The sequence below is a fragment of the Ursus maritimus genome, unplaced genomic scaffold (genome assembly GCF_017311325.1).
Source record: "Ursus maritimus isolate PB19 unplaced genomic scaffold, ASM1731132v1 scaffold_19, whole genome shotgun sequence".
In the NCBI taxonomy this organism is placed as follows: Eukaryota; Metazoa; Chordata; class Mammalia; order Carnivora; family Ursidae; genus Ursus; species Ursus maritimus.
Genome location: NW_024424341.1, coordinates 52,401,677 through 52,423,941, shown reverse-complemented (window position 1 = coordinate 52,423,941; position 22,265 = coordinate 52,401,677). Strand labels below are relative to the sequence as shown.

At 57.4% G+C, this 22,265-nt stretch overlaps 1 protein-coding gene across 2 annotated transcripts in view; it reads right to left on the bottom strand.

Annotated features, from left to right (window-relative positions):
• The window catches only part of GRIK5 (glutamate ionotropic receptor kainate type subunit 5), a 45,139-nt gene extending 28,908 nt beyond the window's left edge, over nucleotides 1–16,231 (bottom strand). Inside the window, exons 1-10 of one of the 2 annotated variants that reach the window (XM_040634057.1) lie at nucleotides 15,414–16,231; nucleotides 14,950–15,114; nucleotides 12,438–12,535; nucleotides 12,176–12,341; nucleotides 10,084–10,262; nucleotides 8,559–8,612; nucleotides 8,296–8,457; nucleotides 6,615–6,767; nucleotides 6,122–6,226; nucleotides 5,905–6,012 (exon numbers count right to left, since the gene is read on the bottom strand). In XM_040634057.1, the coding sequence (XP_040489991.1) occupies nucleotides 5,905–6,012; nucleotides 6,122–6,226; nucleotides 6,615–6,767; nucleotides 8,296–8,457; nucleotides 8,559–8,612; nucleotides 10,084–10,262; nucleotides 12,176–12,341; nucleotides 12,438–12,535; nucleotides 14,950–15,114; nucleotides 15,414–15,564 (1,341 nt within the window). In that variant the 5' untranslated portion in view covers nucleotides 15,565–16,231. The remainder of the gene's footprint in view (nucleotides 1–5,904; nucleotides 6,013–6,121; nucleotides 6,227–6,614; nucleotides 6,768–8,295; nucleotides 8,458–8,558; nucleotides 8,613–10,083; nucleotides 10,263–12,175; nucleotides 12,342–12,437; nucleotides 12,536–14,949; nucleotides 15,115–15,413) is intronic. The other variant, XM_040634058.1, reaches the window with a different exon arrangement.
• Nucleotides 16,232–22,265: the final 6,034 nt, after the last annotated feature.

Genomic DNA, 22,265 nt, shown 5'->3' with positions numbered 1-22,265 from the left:
GCTGCCTGGGGAGCCCGGAGCCAGGGCCGTGCCGCCAGACCAGGAATCCGCGTCCACGTGGGACAGAGTCACTGCATCCGCTCCTTGCCTACAGGTGCTCAGAGTGGGGAGGAGGCCGGCGGTCTCCGGATGCCACCGCAGGGAGCGGTTTTCATCTCCGCCAGCCAACCCAATGCTCTATTGTCTCAAACTCAAAATGCCTACCAGGGAGGCAAGTAAGCTAAGAGAGAATCACACTGGAAGGAGATTGTGCCGGATTGCAGCAGGGGCTTTCCAATTTCTGACCGTGACCACAGTAAGAGATGTCTTACTTTGCAACGCAAGTCCTACGTGCCCACTTAAATAGACTTTGCTCCTCAAAAGTGTCCTTACCCTAGTGACTAAAGGCAGCAGACCCTGATTACGTTCAGTCCTGCTCTGGTTCACTTTTTTTTTTAAGATTTTTTTTTTTAAGATTTTATTTATTTATTTGAGAGAGAGAGACAGCCAGCGAGAGAGGGAACACAAGCAGGGGGAGTGGGAGAGGAAGAAGCAGGCTTCCAGGGGAGGAGCCTGATGTGGGGCTCGATCCCAGAACGCTGAGATCACGCCCTGAGCCGAAGGCAGACGCTTAACGACTGAGCCACCCAGGTGTCCCTAAGATTTTATTTTTTAAGTAATCTCTACATCCAACACGGGGCTCGATCTCACAACCCCTAGATCAAGAGTCACATGTCCTACCGATGGAGCCAGCCAGGCGCCCCTCTACTTCACTTTTCCACATGAGCAGTAGCAACCCACTGAACTGAGTTGATGGTTAGCAAGGGATCACGGGGTCTGCCCCACCAGGACTGAGCGCCAGCCGACACCACTATGAGGGAAGCAGGCCTGAGATGCCAGAGGGCCCGACGTCAAGAATTCTGGAATCCTCGGCTGTTTTGCAAAATGTCCTGATGATAAAGGTTAACAACAATTCACATTCTAATACCAGTCCTGGTAATGCTTTGCAGGCTAAGCAAACACCTCAGACCCCACACAGGTTTGCTACCCTGATGCTTTTGTCTGAGCAAACCTTACCGACCCCCAAAGCAGCAAGTGAGCACAAAAGCAGAGCAAACTGTGTCACGGGCTAGTATGACGAGGCATTATGAAGATGATGTCGAGAAAAGGGAATCTTAATCTTGACAGAGGTAGTGTCTAAACGGGTGTTCGCATAGTGTCACTTCGGACTGAGGAACAAAGGAAGTTAGGACTTAGGACACGGTGGGGAGGGCTCTGGCAGGAATATCCAGGATGGCGGCCGCACACTGAGTACCTGCTGAGTGCCAGCACCCCCCCCCCCCTCGAACGGATCCCTTTAACTCCTGGCCGGTGACCCTATACCAGAGGCGTTATCAGACTCGTTTTACACATGTGGAAACTGAGGCTCACGGAAGTCAAGTGAGGTGATTTGTTCCCCAGCGACAGGTACGGTGAGGCCGAGTCTCAGTATAGGCTCTGGATTTGTGGACCACACCAAGCCCCACAGCTGAGGGGTAGTGGGATGGAGGGAAGTCAGCGAGTGCTTCTCTCTCTCCACCAGGCTGCCTTTCCAAGCCCCAAACTGTGGAACGGGGAGTAGGAATGTGAAATGATGCTAATAATAGCATCAGTAGCTAGCATTTCTTGTAGGCTTGCTGTGTGACAGCTATTCTGTCAGCGTGGGAGGTTGGTATTATTACCCCTGTTTCAGAGATGAGGACACCGAGGTCCCAAGAAGTGAAGTTGTAAGTGGCTGAGATGGACAAGCTGGGCTGACTCCAAAGCTCTGCTCTGAAGCCCTGTGCTCGATGGAACTCAAGTGGGCAGAATCCAAGAGTGACACAGGAGAAGCCAGACAGATGGGGACCTAGGCCGGGTGTCAAAGCTGGATAATCAGAAATCAAGACTTCTCCAGACAGGCACCGGCGTTAGAGCTGGGAGGCTCTCCCCCCAAGCTCTCCCGACATACCGAGAAGGGAACCGAAGCTCAGGGAGGTCGAGGGTCTCGTCTGAGGCCACGCCGCAGAAGCAGGGCAATGGGGAGGGGAGATGGGTCAAAGCTGGGACTCCAAACCTGGTTGCGTGCACTGTGAAGGGGCATACTCCTCCCACCAAGGCCCAGCTGATCTCCAAATCCAAGGCTGAGGCACTTGGCTTGTGGGCTTCGATTCGAGGCCTCGGCATCGGGGTCTGAGCTTGCAGAGTCAGAGACAGGGACTGGGGCCCATGACCAGAACTCGAGCTCAGAGAATAATGATGTAGGACTCAACACAGAGCCCCAGACCATCGGAAGCAAGGGTCTGATGGAGCCTCTCCTCCGGGGTTTTCCAACTCGTTCAGAGAATCTTCTGTGGAAGCACCGCAGACAGACAGTGGGCTGGTGCGAAGTCTGACTCTAAGAACCCATCCCACAAACGGCCGTGCATCCGCACATGCCATGTACGCCCAGCCGATCAAGGCAGCGCAGCTCCGAGCAGGAACAAAGACTGAGGCTGCCTAATTTGGGACAGGTTAAAAAGATTATTGATGTCATCAAAGACTCCTAGGCAACTCCTAAAATAACAAGTTCTATCGGATATATTAGGAGGAAAAAGGGAAAAAAAAAAAAAACCCAAGCTACAGAACAACGTGTACAATATGCTACTCTTTATGAAGGAAAAAGTGAGGACGTGCTTGTATATGCATAGAAATTTCTGGAAGGATGTGGCCTCTGAGGGAAAAAGCGGGTGCCCGGAGCGGAAGGAGCCTTGGCCTTCCTCTCCTCACCCCCATGTGCCCTTTGAATTCTATTTTATGTAGGTTCTTTTGCGTCTACCCCAATGCGATGAATTTTTTTAATTAAAATTTTTAATATTAAATATTAAAATATTTTTAAAACTTTGAAGTAGGATTTTTAAGTGTATATGGAAACATGAATGGTCAAGAAGATCCTAAGGTCAAGCGATCCTAAAGAAGAAATTGGAGGATTGACCCTATGAGGTATTAATACTTAATTTAAAGCTATGGTATTTGAGACAACGTGATATTAGAGCAAAGACAGACAAATGGACAATAGAAGAGAGAGCTTAGGGGGTGGAGGGGCGCCTGGCTGGCTCAGTCGGAAGAGCATGTGACTCTTGATCTCGGGGTCATGAGTTTGGGTCCCACACTGGGTATAGAGATGACTTAAAATCTTAAAAAAAAAAAAAAAACACACAAAAACACGTGAAATAAATGTGTCCTGCCCTCCCATACCTCACATTGTACCTCAAAATCAATTCCAAGTGGATGGTGCATCTCACTGTAAAAGGCACAACGATTAAGTTTTTTGAAAATGAATAGAAGACTATCTTCATGTCCTTGGGGTAGGCAAAGAATTCTTAAATTCTAAAAGCATTAATCAAAAAGGGGGGGGAAATCACGGATAAAATTGACTTAAGCAAAATTAGAAATCTTTTCATCAAAAGATTGAGAGTGCAGAAGCAAGCCACAAAGCACAAGGTCTTTGCAAGATGTATACCCAGTGAGGACTTGTATCCAGAGTATATAAATAAACAAATCGATAAAAAGGTCATATGTCCCAGTTTTTTTTTAATTAAAAGAAAAAAGACTTGAACAGGGGACTTCCCAAAAGAAGAGTGTCAAATGGCCAATAAACTCAAAAAGGTGGTCGACGTCCCTGTTAGGGAAATGCAAATGAGAACCTCAATGTGGTCAGTCTGGGGGCCACGCGGGTGCCAAGCTCAGGGCGGCAGGGCAGACCGAATGACACGAGCAGAGGGCTTGGCCCAGCACCAAGACGGCAGCCACGGTGGGGGCTAGTTTATCCAGGATGCAAGCTCAGGAGAACATGCCTTTCATGCCGGGAAGCCAGGTGGCTTTCTCACCTCATGCGATCCCCCCACAGCCCTTCAAGGTGGGATTATGAGACCCATTTTACAGATGAAGGTATAGACCAGCTGAAGTGGTAGTGGGCAAAGTCAGGAGGAGAGTGAGGTCTGACCAACCCCAGAGTCACCAAAGAGAAGAATGAGACGTCCCGGCCTGATGAAGACAATCACGGGGACCAAGGAGTGTTCTGGGAAACCTCTGCAGGAAGGAGCGGGGCTGGAGGCTGAGGGAAGGCCCCACACAGCCTTGCCTCTGTGGGCCTTCTTTTGCACCTTAGCTTCCTTGTGGGGCCTCTGTCAGTCTTGGTCCCAGTCACCCTTTCGACTCCAGACCAGTGAGCTCCACCCCAGAGACAGCCTCACCCCTCCCCCATCTCGGACCTCCCCCTGTTCACTTACTCCCACAAGACCACTGTGATTATTCACATGCATCCAGCATTTGTGTTAGGCCTGGTGCATAGCAGCTTCAGTAACTATTTGTGGAATGAATGAATGAATGAATGAATCCATCCATCCATCCATCCAAAGAGCAATGAATGTGAGGAAGAGAACCACATGGCTCACGGGCCTTGGGGAAAAGAGGAGACAGGTGTGAGGAGGAGATGAAGCCTCCAGGGTCATGGCTCGTCTCTCCTGACATCCCCTCCCTGACCTCTGTCCCTGCCCCCCCCCCCCACCGAGGACCCCATCTCTTTGGGCCCCAAGAAGCTTCTGGGTCTGACCACACTGCCACAGGCACGGAGGTGTGACTTCTCCCAGCCAGCCCGGCCTGGCCCTCGGGGCCCCTCGTTGAGGCTGCTAGAAGCGTCTGGTTCCCCGTCTGCAGGCCATCTGGCCCTCCACAGCAGGCTCACTGGCCCTTCTCCAGAGGGACACAAGGGCCACATTAGATCGGGAGTTCCCCGGAGACTGAGAGAACAGCTCTGTGCCGCGAGGCCTGAGGGGGCCGTGGCATCCTGTGGCACCCGTGGCCATCCTCAGCATCCACAGCTGTGAGCCGGCACAGCTCACACACTCACCGAGGGGCTCCCACAGACAGCGGATGCCAGCACGCCCGGCACCTGGCTGCTCTGCAGGGCACGGCTGCCTGGCACACCGGCCTCCAGACCCAGCTGCTCTGGGCCGCCTCCTGCTCACCAGGTCCTGTGCGTCACCCCCGTCCTGACCTCCTGGTGGCCCGTTGTGCCCGGCGGGAGGCGGCCGGATGAGGGGGAGAGGGCACAGGCTCCGAGCATGTCCCTCGGCTCCAGCAGGGATTTGCCCTGTCACCTGTTTCCTCACCTTCGAAATGAGGAAAATAAGACAAGCCCGTGGAGCGGCTGACAGGTTTATAAAGCAGCGCCTGGAAAGGGCCCGGCACAGTGGCTGGTGCAAAAGGGGGTGCTCCGTAAGTATTCGCTGACACATGAAGACCCCCTGGTCTCCCACCTGCCAGCCGCGGGAGCAGCACGCACAGGGGCTCCAGGACCACGCCCCTGGCTCAAGTTCAAGTGCAAAAGGGCTGCGGGTACAGAGCACAGCGGCTCCGGCTCAGGCTCTGGAGCCTCAGGGATGTGACTCCCGCCCTGGCTCTGCCCTGTCCTCGCTGTACGACCCAGGGCAAGACGCCTCGCCTCTCAGAGCCCTGCTTTCCACAACTTCAGGGTGGACATGAAGTTGTCACATGTCAACACCCTCAGGTGGCAAGTGTGGCAAAATGACCACTCTAGTGATGGCGACTTTCGGAGGCCTACCCTGGACCAGCACCGGGGGCGGCGTCCTGCTTGCGTGGCCCCAGGACCTCCCTGTGACGCCAGTCACTGCCATGTGCACTGTGCAACAGCCGGCTGGCAGAGCCTGTGCCCTCCCCTCTTCCAGTGGCAATGAGGCTGGTGACACCTTGGCCACAATCAGGATTTACTAGGTGCACGGGTCACATTCCCTGCTGGTCTGCGTGCTGCGTGAGCTGAGGCATGCCCCTCACCAGGACCGGGCTGGGGCACTGCTCAGCAAAGGCCCCCCCACCCACTGCCCGTCCCCCGCAAGGGCCACTCACCAGAATGGTCGTGACCACCAGTGTCTTGTTGGCCAGCGTCTGCGACAGGTTGATGTCCAGGGTGGTGGCGTTCATGGCCAGGGTCCGGTTAGAGTACCATACCCCGATCTGGAGCAGAGAAGGTGCCATCAGCACGAGCCCGGCCTGAAGACGCCTCAGGCCTCTGGGCCTGCCCCCACCTCATCGGGACTCTGGAGGTTCCCCGGGGCCTGCTCACCTCGCGGTGTCCCTGCCGGGACTTCTCCAGGATGCGCAGGGTGTAGTTGGTCCTCTGCCCTTTGCTGTTGAACTCGACCCGCCCGGTCAGCCCGTCATACTCTACCTAGCAGGGTGGGAGGCGGGCAGAGGGAGGGGTGGCAGGAGCCCACAGGCACAGGCGGGAGAGGCCCAGAGGGGAGGAGACAGAGAAGGAAGAGACAAACAAGAGAGGGAGAGGGACCAGGGAGGACCACAGTTAAAAGAGAAAGACAACGTGCCAGCAAAAGAAGGCAGATGGGACGAAGAAGCAGGGAGGGGGCAGCGCGGAGGGGCGGAGGAAAGCCAGGAGGGGAGAGGCCATGGAAAGGAGGAGGAAGAGGCCCAGAGAAAGCAGGAGAGGGGTGGGGTTGGTAGCAGGGGAGAGGGCAGAGGGGCCACAGGGAGGACACAGTGAGTGTCCCAGCCTGAGACGGACGGCCCTGCCCCCTCGGCCCGCCCCGCTCCCAGCTCACCATGCGCAGGTAGTTCATGAGGCTGGTCCCATGGGGCCAAATGTTGGCCGACGTACAGGCCAGCGGCTTCACGCCTATCTCTTGGCTGCGGTTCAGCTCCCGCACGGCGCTCACCACCACGTGCACGGCGTCAAACATCAGGGCCGCCGACAGCTGGGGTGGGGGGCAGAGGTGGGGCAGGAGGGGGAAGAGGCAGCTTAGCCAGGGCACCCCGAAGCCCCCGTGGTGCTATCCCCGAGCCCTCAGACAACGCCCGTCTCAGGAACGGGAACCAAGCAGGCCGGCAGTGAGGACGGGTCTTTGGGGGTCTTTCTCGGTGAATCAGATGGCGGTGGGAAAAATGTGTGTGCTTCCCACGCCTTTGTGGGAGCAGCTCTCCCCAAGTCATGTGGCCACAAGCCTGTTTGGGAAAGGGCACATCAGAGAGGGTTTGCCTGGACGGCCAGCTGGGTCACCTCCACAGGGAGATGTCTGTGGGCCTGAGGGCGTGTCCCGGCATCTGCGTGGCTGATGCAAGTGCGGGAAGAGGGCCACAGCCTGACCGCTGTGGGGGGGGCGCTCATGTATGCAGGCTGGACACACACGCCTGTCTGTCTATACACAGGGTGGGTGTGGCATCTAGGAGGCAGGCAAACATCACAGTTGTGAGCCTGGGCCTGGACAGCAGGCAGCTCTGAGCTGGAGGCCTGGCTCTCCTATTTCCACCTCAGTTTCCTTCTCTGTAAAATGGGGATAATTATATTCTCTGCCTCCACGTTCTAGTGTGGGGATCCAACAAGATAATGCGCGCACGAGCTCAAAACTGCCCAGTGCATGGTGAGTGATACACGTCGGGCACCGCGTTGTGGCTGACGACACCGGGCATGTGCATGTGTGTTTGTGAGGGTGCGTCTTTGCGGGGTTGGTGTGAGGGTCTGAATAGCCGTGTTGTGGAGACAGGGGCAGGGGTGCACACGAATGCAACTCTGCCTGGGCAGGTCCGTGACGCCCGACAGCCTGGCTCCCTGTCTGCGTGTGGGTCTGGGCAGGGAGAGTGCCTTGGGGTCTTGGCCTATGACTATGTGTCTGTGAACAAATACACGTGGGTATGCGTCTTTGGTATGTTTGTATTTATTCCACATCTATTGTTGGACCCCTGCCCTGAGCCAGGCTGATTTAGGTACTAGGGATACAATGGTGAGCAACACAGAAAAAAACCTCTGCTGTCATGGAACTTAGTCTATCTACCCGGATCTGTACGTAAGCAAAATACAGAGCAACTCCCATGGTGATTAGATATGCAAGGACGGGTGCTATGGAGAAAAATTCAGTGGGGAAGGGGGCTAAATAGTGGGGAGTTTCTCTTTTTTAAGATGGGGAGCCAAGGAAGGTCTTATAATTGAGGGAACATTAGAGCACTGACCTGGCAATGAGGGAGTGAGTCGCTAGTTCTCTGGGGAAGTATATGCGACACAGCGGGAGGAGCGAGTGCAAAGGCCCTGGAGTGGGCGTGTGCTGGGGCCACAGAGGCACCTGGAGGAGGTCAGTGTGGCTGGGGCAGCATGGGAGGTGTCACGTGAGGCCTCACAGCATGTACTCAGGAAGCGAGTGGGGGTGCCAGAGGGGTCTGCGCACCATCTGCTCAAGGTCTAAAGGGGCTCCCAGAAGAGTCTGTGTGCCCGGGAGGAGGACGAGTGCTCACCGCAGGACCCGGGTAGGTGCTGGCTTCGCAGTTCTCCCTCCAGGACATGTTGAGGCTGCGCACAAACTCGGGGTAGAAGGGATGCGAGGTGTTGAACATGGAGAAGCCCAGGATATTGGAGGTGTCCTCCACAATCCCGTCCAGGTGCAGGATGGGGAAGTCCTGGGACCGAGAAGAAGGGGTGAGGCCTGGGGCCAGGCCCCACGTGGGGCAGACACCATGGGAGGGGTGTGGGGGCCAGAGGGGCTAGATGGGGTACGCACCATGGTGGTGAGGATGTACTTGTAAAATGCTGAGGTCATTCCCAGCTCGGAGGCCTGGAGAACATGGGGTGGCACGGAGGTGGCGGGGGAGGCAGAGACCCACAGGCAGAGCCGAGGAGACGCCGAGAGAGGAAGAGAGATTTAGAGACAGGCCTAGTGAAGACACCCGTGGGAAACGCAGTAAGAGACACCCCGAGACAGAGACAGGGAGGAGACGCATGGGGGCAGAGGGAGACCTCGGTCCCTGATGTCACGCCGCGTGGACGGATGCCGCAGGCGGGATGAAGCTCTCAGTGGAGGAGAGAATGGCACCCACAAATGCCCTCATCCCTCTTTAGGGCACTTACAAGACTGCCTTCTGGAGACAGGCAGGCAAAGGGACGCCTTAGAAACAGGGCAGGCCGGGAGGGTACCCTGAACCTTAACCTTCTCCCCAAGCTGCCCCAAAACCGCGTGGGCTGCTACCGTGTACTGCTCAGCCTGGTCATGGGCCAGATAACCCTCCCCCACCCCGCAAGCTTTAAAAGCACTTTGCAGGAATTCATCTGGAATCTCAAAATTCATGTGTGGAGCCACCTTCTTCACAGTCCTCTAGGAGAACAAAACGAGAAGCCCTCTCCCTGCCAGGGGTACAGACCCCTGTCCCCATTACGGTCATTACAACACTAAACGGCACCAGCCTGCGTTGCTGGAGTGGCAGGAGCTGTTATTGTGAGGGTCAGGGAAGTACAGGCTCGAAAGGAGAGTGGCCAGCGGTCACTCGGCTCACAGGACACGAGCCCAGGCCTGCCTCCCTCCCAAGCCCGAAATCCTTTCTCTAAGTCTTCCTGCCTCAAGGGCCCTATGGATTCTGTCCACACATCTTCCCGTATGCTATGATCAGCAGTGACATATGGTTTTAATTTAAAAAAAAAATTGAGAAAAATAAATAATACAGATTAGATTATGAGGATGAATTAAGAGCCGGGAAGCAATGCATGATGAATGAATGTGGGTCACCGCTGGAGGGCACGTGGCGGGTCCGCGGGGGAAGGTCCCGGCACTATAGCCCGCCTGGGTGCCCTTGAGCCAGTCCATCCCTCCCACCCCCGCCCCGGGACCCCAGATGCTTCGGCCACAAAATGATTATCACACCCCCCCTCAGGGTGGGTGGGAGCCAAATTCAAGTGCCTCCACGCGACAGGACAGGCACTCAGTGAAGATCACAGGGAGCTCCCCCTGCACCAGCGTCTCCTCTGGGCTGGGACACGTCCCAAGCGCTTCCCCACCATTCACCCGCAAAGCCGCGCAGCGACCCACCGAGGCAGCAACTGCGCAGTCAGGGGAGGGGACTCTCCAGGGCCCGACAAGGGGTGCAACCTGGAAGTGGCCGAACTGAGATAAACCACATGCCAATCATCTGCACATAGGAAGCGGGTCTCCACGCCCCACAGGACCACTAAGGCACGCAGGCACGGGATGACTCGCTCTGTCACGCCACGTTTGTGCCCCAACACTGTAGGGAATCAGAGCCTGGGGAACCCACCTTACGGAGGATGAGGTGGGAGATGGACGCATTGGCATCAATGATGATGGTGGACACCTTGTCATCGCGGATCTCCTTGAGCAGCGGCGTGGGGTCCCGGCTGTCATCCAGCATCCTCACTGACAGCGTCTCCTTGGAGATGAGGAAGCCACGCACCAGCTCCTCCAACCGCAACAGGCCTGGGGGAGCCGGAGGGCCCGGGTCAGAGTCCAAGGCGAGTGCCCAGTGTAGGGGAGCCTGGGAGAGGATGAGGGCTGCCCTGCCCACCGCACGGTGGCTCTCCTGGGGGTACTGGGCCCTCAACCCCCACGCAACTGTCTCCTACCACCCTTCTGCCCCCTGGGACGTGTGACAGGGATTTCACAGTTCGCTCATGCAAGCCACATTCCACTCCTGTCGCCCAAGCCGCCACCAGCCTGCCTGGCGCTCAGGCCCAAACCCTGACAGCAGCCTAGCCTCCCCGATCTCTCTCTCACCCACACCCAACACACCCAAGCCCCACCTGCAGAACACAGCAGAGCCCACGGTGCCGCACCCCCACCACCACCCTGACCTAAACCACTGCCTTCCCTCATCTGCCCCCACATCTGTCCCCTTCACAGCAGCCATAAGCACGTAAAGCAGAGGTGTGCCTCCTCATGCCCAAACACTCTCATGGCTTTTGGCTCATTCAGAGTAGGGGCCCAAGTCCTCACAGCCTCTGGGCCCCACTCCCCCTTGCCCACTCCCTCACCGTCCCCCTGCCCTCACCACCTCACGCACACCGCAGCCATGCTCCTGTCCTGTGGCCTCAGTGGTAGCAGCTCCCTCTTCTCCCAGACCCCCACACAGCTCCCTCCCTCACCACCTTCAGCTCTTTACCCAAATGTCACCCTCTCAAAGAGGTAATCACCACTCCACTTGGGATCGCACCCCCTTCCTCCAGCACCCCCAATCCATTACCCTCTTCTGTTTGTCAGTACTACTTCCTAGGTCCTCCCATGAGAAAGCCAGCCTGACAAGGGCGTGGGCCCTGGCCTGGCTCACGCATGCACTGCTCTACCCCCAGTACCAAGAACAGTGTCTGTTTCTCTGAGGCAGGTGCTCAGTAAATACATTCAGAAAGACGAATTTCTTCTGGAGGTTACTGAGCATGGCCCTCTCTCTCTCCGGCTGCACACCCATAAACCCACCAGCCTACCGGACATCACCACTTGATGGTCTCGAAGATGCCTCGACCGTGACTGCTCCCTCCTTCTCGGGCAGAACCCAGTCACCACCTGTGCCGGCACACTCTCCCTTTTCCCTCATGACTCTCCTCAAATCCCTCCTGGCCCCTCTCCAGCCCGCTGCCACCACCTGAAACCTAACCAGCATCGCCTGGTCCTGCCTGTCCCTGTTCTCCCGGCCACACCCTGTGGCCCTCTCCAGTCTGTTCTCTGCGGCCAGAGGTCTTCCTGCGACGCACGCCCGGCCATGTCCCCTGCCCCACCCTGTGTGGGAACCTTCCAGAGCCACCATCGTCTTCAGGCTGACACAAGGCCCTACATGATCATGCTTCCTGCACATCCTGCTTCATGGTTCCCACACTCCGACACCGGGCTTGCTGGGAGCTTCCTTGAGCCTCTCAAAGGGGCCACACTCCCCTGGGCCCTTGGCCTCTGCCCTGCCACACACCCCCCTCTCCCTGACCCCAACTCCTCCCCAACCTTCAGGTCCAGCTCTGAGGTCCCTTTCCTGGCAGCACGGGCTCTGAGCCTTCTAGACCCGGTTAGGATTCCCTTCTGTGCTCCGACAGCACCCCACATGGTCACTGACAGAGCATGGATCACTCCGCGTCACAACTGCTGGGCTGCCGTGTCCCCCACTGGCCCTGGAGTGACATCGGGGACCACCAGGTACACACCCACCAAGGCCTAGCAGGGGCCTTGTACATAGGTGCCAGTCACCACCTGTTGACCAAACGATCTCTTTAGGGAGGTGGGGCGGGTCTGGGTTCCTGAGGGGGAAGGATTGTGGGGGACTAGGGGAGCTTGTGTTGTGTGGGAGACTAGATCTCTTGGGCAGGGCGGAATTTGGGGGAATAAAAACAAAACATCCAGCTCTCCCTCACACTCGGCCTTGGCGCAGATGAGGCTGGCCGAGGGGTAGTTGAAGGACTTGAGGATTCGGGAGACTGCCAGGCTGACGTCCTCATTGCTGGGGTACAGGCTGACGGACGCGAAGCGCAGGTACTGCAGGCGGGGTGTCTCCTCGGGACCCACCTTGATGTGGGGGATCTGGACAGAGAAGGAGCCTTGGCTTCCACCCTGTTGCCACGCCCCCAGCCTTGCCTCCCAGGGACCCACCCCTGCCCTGCCCCACGCTCGGCTCACCTCCTTCTCCCCACAGATATGGCTCACGGTGGAGGCAGACGCAGGGCTGGAGGAGGGCCCCAAGACGGACACGACCCCCTTGGGCAGGATCTGACACACTGCCAGGGGTGGGAAGAGACAGATGGCAGTCAGGGGCCCTTCTTTCAGTCCCCACCTGGGCTGGGAGTGCCTCTGACACTTGGAGCTGCCCCTTGGCCACCCCAAACCCAGAGGCCCAATCCCCGACCCCACCCACTGCACTGGACAAGACAGAGAAAGATGGGGAGAAATGGCAAGAGGAGTGGGTGAGACCAAGAGAGAAACAAAGGAAGGACAAAGAGGAAAAGAGCAGGGGCCTCCTGGCCGCAAAGCTAGTGCCTGCTTCCCCAGCCTCTGTCTCACTCCTCTTTCCTAACCATGCTACAACCTGGGGTATGTCCCACAGCCCCTCCTCCCCAAACCCACAGCCGACAGCCCCTCTCCATTCCACATCCCAAACACTGTTCCTCTCTTGTATTCATTTGCTCGTCTTTCTTCTGATTTCTTTCCCCTTAAACACGTGTGCATCTCAACACTGGGAGATAGAAGCTGTTGTTTTTGTCTGCCCAGTGCCCATTCTCACGGCAAAACCCTAACTTCTCCTCAGGGAACCATAGGTTTCCCAGAATTGGCTGGCACCCTAGCCAGCATCAGAACCACACTGTCCTGGCCACAATGATTGGCACAGAGATGGGATGGGCTCAAACCAGGCCATCAAGAGCCTTCCCCAGGTTTCTGCTGAAATTATGACTAGGCTTGCTATCCTGGTAAGAGGTAAGTTTTGAGCTGTTGGGCTGGGATATTAGAGAGAGTATTCGTGAAAATGAAGCCAACATAGAGGAGATCGGGGCCCACAGATGAAGACACAGAGATTCCTGGGACATCATTTGAGTGCCTGAATCAAGCCATGCCTGAAATTAGTCCCCAGGCCTTCTAGTATCATGAGCTGATAAGTTCTCTTTTTCCATTAAAGCAGCTCAAGTGGGGTCTCTGCGACATCCAACTAAGAGCATCATAACTAAATGCCTTACCTTCTTCTAAGTGTGATTCTTCTGTGCCTTCCACATTGGTGAAGGCCCCATTTGCACAGACCCAGTGCTTAGAACCGATCCTTGCCTTCGATCCTCCTCTCAATAGGCAAATTAGTTACCAAGTCCTGTCTCTTTTGTCCTCAAATTTTCTCACATCTGTCCCCTTCTCTTTGACCCCCTCCCTCCCTGCCCTACTTTAGGGCTCTCAACTCAGGCATGCAACAGCCTCCACTGATCACCCAAATCTAGCATCCAGATTCACCTTCCAGAAGCCCAGCTCCCTGGCCTAAACCCACAAAGGCTCCCTTCTGCCGAGAGGCGGGGGTAGCATCTTTCAGCCTGTCACCATAGGCCTCCTTGAACTGATCTGCCCATCTGCCCAGGCTCACTTCCTATTTCTCCATCACACTTCAGCCCAAAAGTCTCTCATGATCCTTCCAAACATGTCCTGAGTCCAGGTCGTCGGGACAGGTGCAGCCCCACACCCTGTTCCTTGGCTCCATATACCCACCTCCTCCACTCCAGCTCCAGACTACAGGCATATGCCTGGAACAGCATCTGCCTCCTCACCCTCCATCCCAGCTTCTCCCAGTTTGTGTTCTGTGCTGCACCAGTCAGAAAAGTAGAAGAGGGGCGCCTGGGTGGCACAGCGGTTAAGCGCCTGCCTTCGGCTCAGGGCGTGATCCCGGCGTTACGGGATCGAGCCCCACATCAGGCTCCTCTGCTATGAGCCTGCTTCTTCCTCTCCCACTCCCCCTGCTTGTGTTCCCTCTCTCGCTGGCTGTCTCTATCTCTGTCAAATAAATAAAATCTTTAAAAAAAAAAAGAAAAAGAAAAAGAAAAGTAGAAGAAACACTGTACCCCATTCTTCCTCTCACTGATTTGAAACATACATGAATATCATAAAGGCTCTGATAAGTCCTGTAAGGAATCAACCAGTCTAAAACACACTGAAGACAGCATCTCCTGAAGGTGTACAAACCCAGCATGTCTGTTCAAGAGATACATATTAACATTCGCTCGATCTGTCAGGACCCAACAAATACTTATGCACCCCTACTATGTGGCTGCTGGGGTTCTACAGGGCATACTTTGAGCAATGCCACTCCTATATCCTGCTCAACTTTCAGAGCTCAGAACTTTAGTGCAGACTTCTTCAGAGCGCCTTTGCTGTCCCTGCCCCTAAGGCCCCTGGCCTCACTGCCCAGGCCCATCATTACTCAGCTCTGGGGACTGTGTCCCTGCCCAGCTTGTCTTTCAAATGAGGCTCTCAGCTCCTATAGGGCAGGGCTGGTGCTGGAGCTCTTCCCACCTCCCCATGCCCAGCACCACCATCTCTGGGAAGGGAAAGGCAGAGCAGACATGAAGGAAGGAACAGGTGGAGCTAGAAAGAAAGCAGGCAAGCTGAGGAACAGACTACCAGGCTGCCATGTCTCACCCCACACCCCCCCAGCCCTGCTCACTGGTGTCCGTGGTCTCGTACTGGCTGTCCCGCTGAAGCTCAAAGATGTCTACTTCCACCCGGGCCTTGGCTGGGACCTCGATGATCCCGTTGATTTGCTCCCGGGCCAGAGCCAGGGCCAGACGCTCACCGCGGCCACACACTGTCTGGTCGTCCAGGATTGCAGCTGAGGGGACACAGGGGTTGGGCACCAGACTCCTGGGTCTTGAGAAAGGAGAGGCTGGGGTCCTAGCCTCCTGGGCTCCGAGGTGGGGATGGGGATGCTGACAGGGGTCTAGGCTCCTGGATCGAGGGCTGGACAGAGCTGGGGGTCTAGACTGCTGGGTCCAGGATGAAGGAGCTGGGGGCTGCTGTTCCTTGTTGCTAAGGGAAGCTGAGACCTGAAGCCCAGATCCCTGGGTCCTGAGGGACTGGGTTGCTCGGGAGGGTCTCTGAGGAGGCGGGGCAGGGGCTGTAGGGCCTCACCCATGCGCAGTGATGAGAGCACCTGGCAGCTGGGGCTGGCGAAGGCAACAATCAGCAGCAGCAGCAGCTCAGCCGGCATCTTCCTCCCCTCCTCATGGGGACGCAGCTGCCGCGGCCCCCACTCGCCACCTGCAGGGAGCCCCCCACCCATGGGGAGACTGCTGATACGGGGGGCCTCAGAGCCCTTTGGAGGACTGCTAGATAGGGTGGTGACCACAGACCCCGGGACACTGTGGGTGAGCTTGGAAGGGCCCTGCCCTTGACAGAAGCTGACAATACCGAGGGCATTGCTGCGAAGGAAGCTCAGGCTCACAGAGCACTACAAGCAAGGAGCTCCCAGCACCGAGTGGGACCGGCACTGCTGGCAGACATTCACAGCTACCAAAACGGGGGACTCTCAGGTAAGAGCGAATTCCAGGGACCGTCCCTACTGCAACAGGAAACCAGGAAGTGCCACCCCCCACCCAGTCCCGCCCCTGTCTCTGGGCAGGCAGCTGTTACTAGGCAACAGAAACTGGCTGGAGAGGATGCCGTGGTTGCTAGGCAACCCCATCCCAGGCCTCACTTGCCACTTTCCTGACGTCCCTGGCTCCCACAATCCCACGGGGAAAGAGGCCTGGACATCCGGGGTCTGGAGGGGAGAGTATCCGGGAGTTAAGGAAACTTGGAAAGAGAGGGGAATGATGGAGAGAGATGGAGACACACACAGAGACACACAGATGGAGACAGATGGATGGATCTGAGGCAGCCAAGGGGCTAAAAAAAAAAAAAGTAGAGAGAGAGAAGGGAGAAACAGAGAGACAAAAATAGGAAGAGAGGCTGAGACAGAGAAAATACAAAGAGACTCAGAAAAGGGGAAAGAGAAAAACAAGCAGAAATACAAGAGAACAAGAAAATAAGAAGACAGAAAAGGGGGGGATAGAGATGGAGACGACAGAGAAATTTCTGGGAGGTAAGGACAGGACTAGGAGGAAGAGGGAAGAGGCAAGCAGGCAGGGAGCCATGGGGGTGGAGAAAGGGCAGGGCAGGGAGAGGAGCATAGGGCAGGCAGCAGAGAGGGAAATCAAGGCACAAGAGAGACACAGAAAGAACAGGAAGACAGAATGGAGAGAGGACACAATCCCACTTGAGATGCCACCAAAGTAGCTGGAAGAGTGAGTAAGGCAGGGAGGGAGCTGCTTGACAAAGCAGGTGCCACACTGCAGCCCCCCACCCTGCTCTGGGGAGCTGAAGAGTAGGGGGAAACAGTGTATCTTTGCTCCCCAGAACGGCCCCATCCCAGGGAGTTAGAGCCCTCAGGGTGCCCCAGCCTTCTGTGAAACCCCCCTCCCCAGAGAAGGACTGAGTTTGGCTAGATGCACAGTTTCTCCTGGCCAAGAGCCAGCCCCCAATGGAAGGGACATTGGGTTTCCAGGGGAAAGGGTTAGTGTGAATCTTAGAGTTCTGTGAGGTGAGCCCAGGGGTCTCCCTGAACCCCCACTGGACCCCCAATAGAAGGGGGGCTTGAGCTAGTGAGATAGCAGAATGAAATCTGCCAGGGGAAGAAGAAGGCACAATGCAATGCTTCGGACCATCCTTGCGGCCAGGAGAACCTGAGGCAGGGCAGCAGGAGACCCTATCAGTCCCTGCTCTGTCCCGACTCCCACCTGACCTTGAGCAGGTCCCTCTCTCAGGGCCTCTGCGAAAGGTGGGCTGGGGGTGGGAGGGCATCCTGGACAGGCTGGGGGCTCCAGATGGTCATTTGGATCTGAAGTGAAGGCTTCAAGGGTGGAGGAGCAAGGCAAGTTGGACACCAGGAAGGAGAACTCACAGGGGGAGGGCTGTGGAGGGTGGGGTTTAGAGAGAGGCAGGAGCGAAGGGGGGGAGGGTCATCCCAAGACACTGGGTGCTTCTGGGGGCAAATCGGGGAACAGAAACTGGAGGACAGGGAAGCCTGAGGGAGACAGGGGCCAGGAGGGCAGGGTCCCACAGGTGGCAGACATGGGTGGGAAAAGAAAAAGTGTGGGGGCTAGGGTCGGGGGGCAATGGATGGACAAAGACATACAGAAAGGCACAGACAGAAAGACAGACAGGCCAAAAAGAAGTAACTGGGGCTAACTGAGAGAGAAGGACACACACACGTTACCTAGAAGTGAGACACCAAAAGACACAGAGATAAGCCAGCCACCGTGAGGCAGGGAAGCAGGCAGGCCTGAGCCCCACAGGCCCAGACACTCAGGCAAAGCCAGCTGAAGATGGAAGCACGGCAGCCAAATGGGCAGAAGGAGCCGAGCGAGGGGCCCTGCCAGGGGAGGGAGACAGACAGGCGGGCAAGCAGGAGACATGGCCAAGGTGAGAAGGGAAATCGGTGAGACAAACGGGGGGGGAGGGGGAGACCACAGGTGCAAGGATTGCAGTGAGGGGAAAAGTCAGAAAACTGAACAGGAAGAGAGCTAGGTGGAAAGAGAAAGAGAAGAATGAGTGTCAGAACCACACAGCAGATCTAGAGAAGGGGAAGGGGCCAGTGGGACACGCACAAACTAGAAGAAATGACAGTGAGGGCCAAGGAGGGAAATGAGGCGGGGAAGAAGAGTGAGTAACCTGGAGGGGCACAGGCAGGGACAGGGCAAGCACCCACGTAAGGGGGCCCGGTCCACATTGAGGTGCATCCACCCAGGGGATCTGAAGGAGGGTGGTCAATCTCCGGAGCCCACAAACCCCAAGGCATGGGGAATGAGGACCCATAGGCCAGGCCAGGATGCAGAAATGAGCAGAGGATGGGGGGTGGGTGAGACCACCAAGGAAAAGGCAAAGTGGACCCCAGAGTGGCTAAGGAGAGAGGTGTGGATCTGTGGGAGGAGGGAGGAAAAGTGAACAGGAAGACAGCCTCCAAGTGCAGGGGGAGAGGAGGAGGACAGGGGAGCAGGGCCACAGGCAGAGCAAAGAGTGGACAGAGAGAAATGGACAGAGAGCCACACCTGGCGGCGTGGGTACCACCAAAAGAGTCAGACAAGAGACAGGGGAGTTTTGAGAGAGAGAGAGATCAACAGAGGGACACCAAGAGTTAGTCTAACAGCAAAGAAGAGAGAAGTTGGACAGAATCAGAGAGAGGCCCAAGACACACACGAAATGGAGATCATAAAACAGAAAGACATTTCCAGGAGTCAGAGAGTGGATGGGATAGGGATGGGCCCGTGGCAGGTGGAGAGGATGAGCCTCCGAGGAAAGAAGATAGGCGGAAAGAGAGAGAGAGAGAGAGCGCAGAGCCGGTCACCGTGGGACCGCGGCTGGAGAAAGCAGGGGCAGAGACTGGCCGGGAGTCCGGGACAAGGAGTGAGCCCACAAGTATGAGCCAGGCAGCCCCTCAGGACCCTGGGGGCTGGGGGCTGGGGGCTGGGGGTGAGGCTGAGCTGTGCACCACGAAGGGTGAGGAGAGGCTGAGGGGAACGGCGGTTGGGAGATGGGGGACACGAGGCAGGGCCCTACTTGGGGAGGGGCAGGGGGACGTGGGGGCCCCACCAGGCGGCCGTGAGCCCAGCCTTCCAGGACCCAGGCTGTCCCCAGCCCAACCCCCGCCCCGCAGACACTCACGGATCCTGGTGGGACGGAGGGCTGGGCTCCCTCGAGGCCCGAGAAAGACAGCAGGGAGATGCTCTGGCGCTGGGTGGTGGTGTGGCCGGGGCGGGGGGAGAGGGCAGTCCACAGGGCCCCCTCCCCCGCCACCAACAGTGGCCCCCAACTAGTCCAAAACAGGGGGTCCCCAGGAGCAAGGAGGAAGGACAGGTGGAAGCGGAGAGGGCGGGCCGGGGCAGGGAGAAAGGGGAAAGGAGAAAATGGAGGAGAGAAGGGGAGAGAGGAGAGGGGGAAGGAGCAAATGGAGGGGAAGGAGGGAGGAAAGGAGGAGAGGAAGGTGAAAACGGAAGGGAGGGGGGCACAGGCAAAGCCGGGGGAGGGGGAAGCCGGCCCAGGAAAGGGCCCCCGCCCCCTCCCCTAGCCGGGCCGGCCTGGGGGGGCCACGGGGGGCGAGGACTGGCTGGAGACCAGGAAGCCGGCCATCAGGAGGAGTGGGGGAGGGGAGGGCTAGATTGGGGGGAGGGGGCCACCCCTTCCCCCCTCCCCCCTGGAGCCTTGGCCCTGCCCTGGATGTGGCAAGGGCCTGGAGTCCTCAAGCCCTCAGCCCCCAAGGGAAAACCATGCTAGGGGCGGGGAGAAGCCGAGGGGTGGAGGGGCTGGGGAGGACGGGGTGCTGGGAGACCCGGAGAGCCGAGAGGGGGGCTGGCGAGGTGGAGGGATGGGGAGGAGGGAGAGGAGGAGGGAGGGAAGGACGGAGACGAGCAGGTGGAAGAGGAAGGCGGAGGAGGGTGGAGTGTCCCGGGGGCGCCCGGTGCAGGGCCTCGGTGGGAGGGCCTGGCCACAGACTCCTGGTCCCCTGCGAGGCGCAGCCGCCGGCTCTGGGTCCCCAGCTGGGCCTGCCTCCCTGCTGCTGGCCACCGCCGCCACCGCCACTGCCGCCACCGCCACTGCCGCCAACACCACCACCACCACCACCACCCCCTCCGCCGCCACCACCTCTCCTTCTCCCCTCCGAGGCCGCCGCCTGCCTGCCTGCCCGCCCGCCGCCCGCGCTGGGTCCTGGAGCGCGGGGGGCGGGGGGAGAGAGAGGAGGGAGAGAGGGAGGGAGGCAGGGAGGAGGGCGGGCAGGAGGAAGGGAGGGCGGCAGGCGGAGAAAGAGGAGGGAGGGGAGTCAGGGGGGAGGGGGAGGCCGTATTGGTCGGGGCTGGGGGGCCCGCGAGGAGAATGCTGATGAGGGGAAGGCGCTGCATTGGACAGAGGGCCCACCCCCCCACCCCACCCCCCACCCCTCGCGTGGCCACCCCCTCCACCACCATGCCACCGCCCTGCCCAGGAGCCCACAGAGATTAGAGGCAGGGAGACCTGAGGAGAAGGCCATGGAGCTGGGGGGTAGAGGGCTACAGAGATCAAGAAAAATGCAGAGGAATAGCAAGATGGCCATCAACAGAGGTGGGCCAAGGTCCACAAACCCCACAAGGACAAGGACAGGGAAAAGCCCAGAGAAAAGAGAGAAAAGCCCATGGAAACATGGGAGCAGACCAGAGACAGCAAAGGACCTCAGAGATGAGGACAGCTGGTGGACACAGAGAGCCCCCCAAGAAGATGGAGAGAGGCCCATGGGAACAGAAAGCACTCCTCAGACATGGGGAGTGGTCCATGGGGCCGGGAGAAGGCCACAGAAATGGGAATAAGGATGCATATCACAGAGACAGGGAGGTGGGCCAAGCAAAGTGGGAAAAGGTCACAGAAATGGGGATGGGGGAAACAGATACCAGGAACCCATGAAAACAAGGATGTGTGGACACAAGAGGTCCCCTAAGGCAGGAGCAGCCAGCCCCTGGAAATAAGGGAGAAGCCCCCAGAAGTAGAAATAGCCCCCACGGAGGGGAAGGGGTGGATGCGGAGTATGGGAATTGTCTATAATGCATAGAGAAATCCTTGGGACCCACAGACATGAGCGGGTGGTGTGAAGAGGCCCTCCTTCTCAGGCCACCACCTGAGCAGAGGCAGTGGTGGGAAAGGGCAGGGAGCTAGAGGGCAGAGCCAGCCGAAGTGGGAGACTCCCTCCCAGGGAGCCCACTGCAGCTTCTCAGAGGGAACTGAGCAGGACAGGGGGATGGAAGACAGAAGCAGTGACACAGATCTTGGAGTGGGGGTGGGTGGTGCATGGCTGGGTGGGGGGTGAAATTTGGGGGGAAGGAACATGACAGTTGGCGCTGAAGGCTGAGCCCGTGACTCACCACCACCCCCAATGCTCGTGATGGGGAGGAGACACTGACACACTCACGTGCAGCCCCCCAGCACACGTGACCATATGCCTTTCACACACACACACACACACACACACACACACACAGGGCACATGGCAACCCTTACACCAGCCTGGCATAGAAAGCCCTCATCCCACATGGAGCATGCCTAACATACACCTGACACATACAATGTTCCCTGAAGGACCACCAACTTTGCACACACCTCCTCACTCTACATGGGCAACACCTATGGTCCCCCAACACCCACCCTCAGCTCCCGCTAAGGCTGAAAGCCTAGACTCTCGCCAGCCTCTAGGCCTTTGCTTATGCAGGGACCCCAGCAAAGAATGCCTATCCTCTCTAAAATAAACCTACCCCAGAAATCTAGTCCCATGCCACCACCTCCAGAAAGACTGATCTGGTCTCAGCTTACTCCTGTATCATCAGAAAAGAAGGAACCTAGCTAGTTGACCCGGATAAACTGGGAAGTCCAAGCAGAAGGTCCGAGCAGAAAAGGGCCTGACACGCCAAGCTGGACCCTTGCGTTTTCAGGTGGAAAAGGGGGCTTCAGCGGGAGTGAGAACCTGCCCAAGTGCACGGAGCCTATCAAAGGCCGAGTCTAGCTTCCAGGTTCTCTGGCTCCTGCCCCAGTTGATTTCACGCTGATGGCAAACCCATATTACCAGCTTTAGAGCTCATGCATTCCCACCAAGTTCTTTTCTCTACTTCTTGCATTCATCCACTCAACATGCCATGAGGGACAGGACCACCACCTGCCAGGCAGTAGAGCCTGGGGGCCAAGAGCATAGACCCTTGAGTCGACTCCTGGGTTGGAACCCTGGCTCTGTCTCCTCCTAAAGATAGGCAAGCTACTTAACTTCTCTGGGCCCCAGTCTCTTTGTAAAGTGAGAACAGTAACTCTTCCCTCCTAGGGTTGTTGAAATGATTAAACTGATAAGGCGTACAAAGCAGTAAACACAATACTTAGCACATCATAACACATTCAGGACATATTAGCTATTATTACTGAGTTCCTTGAAGTCCTAAT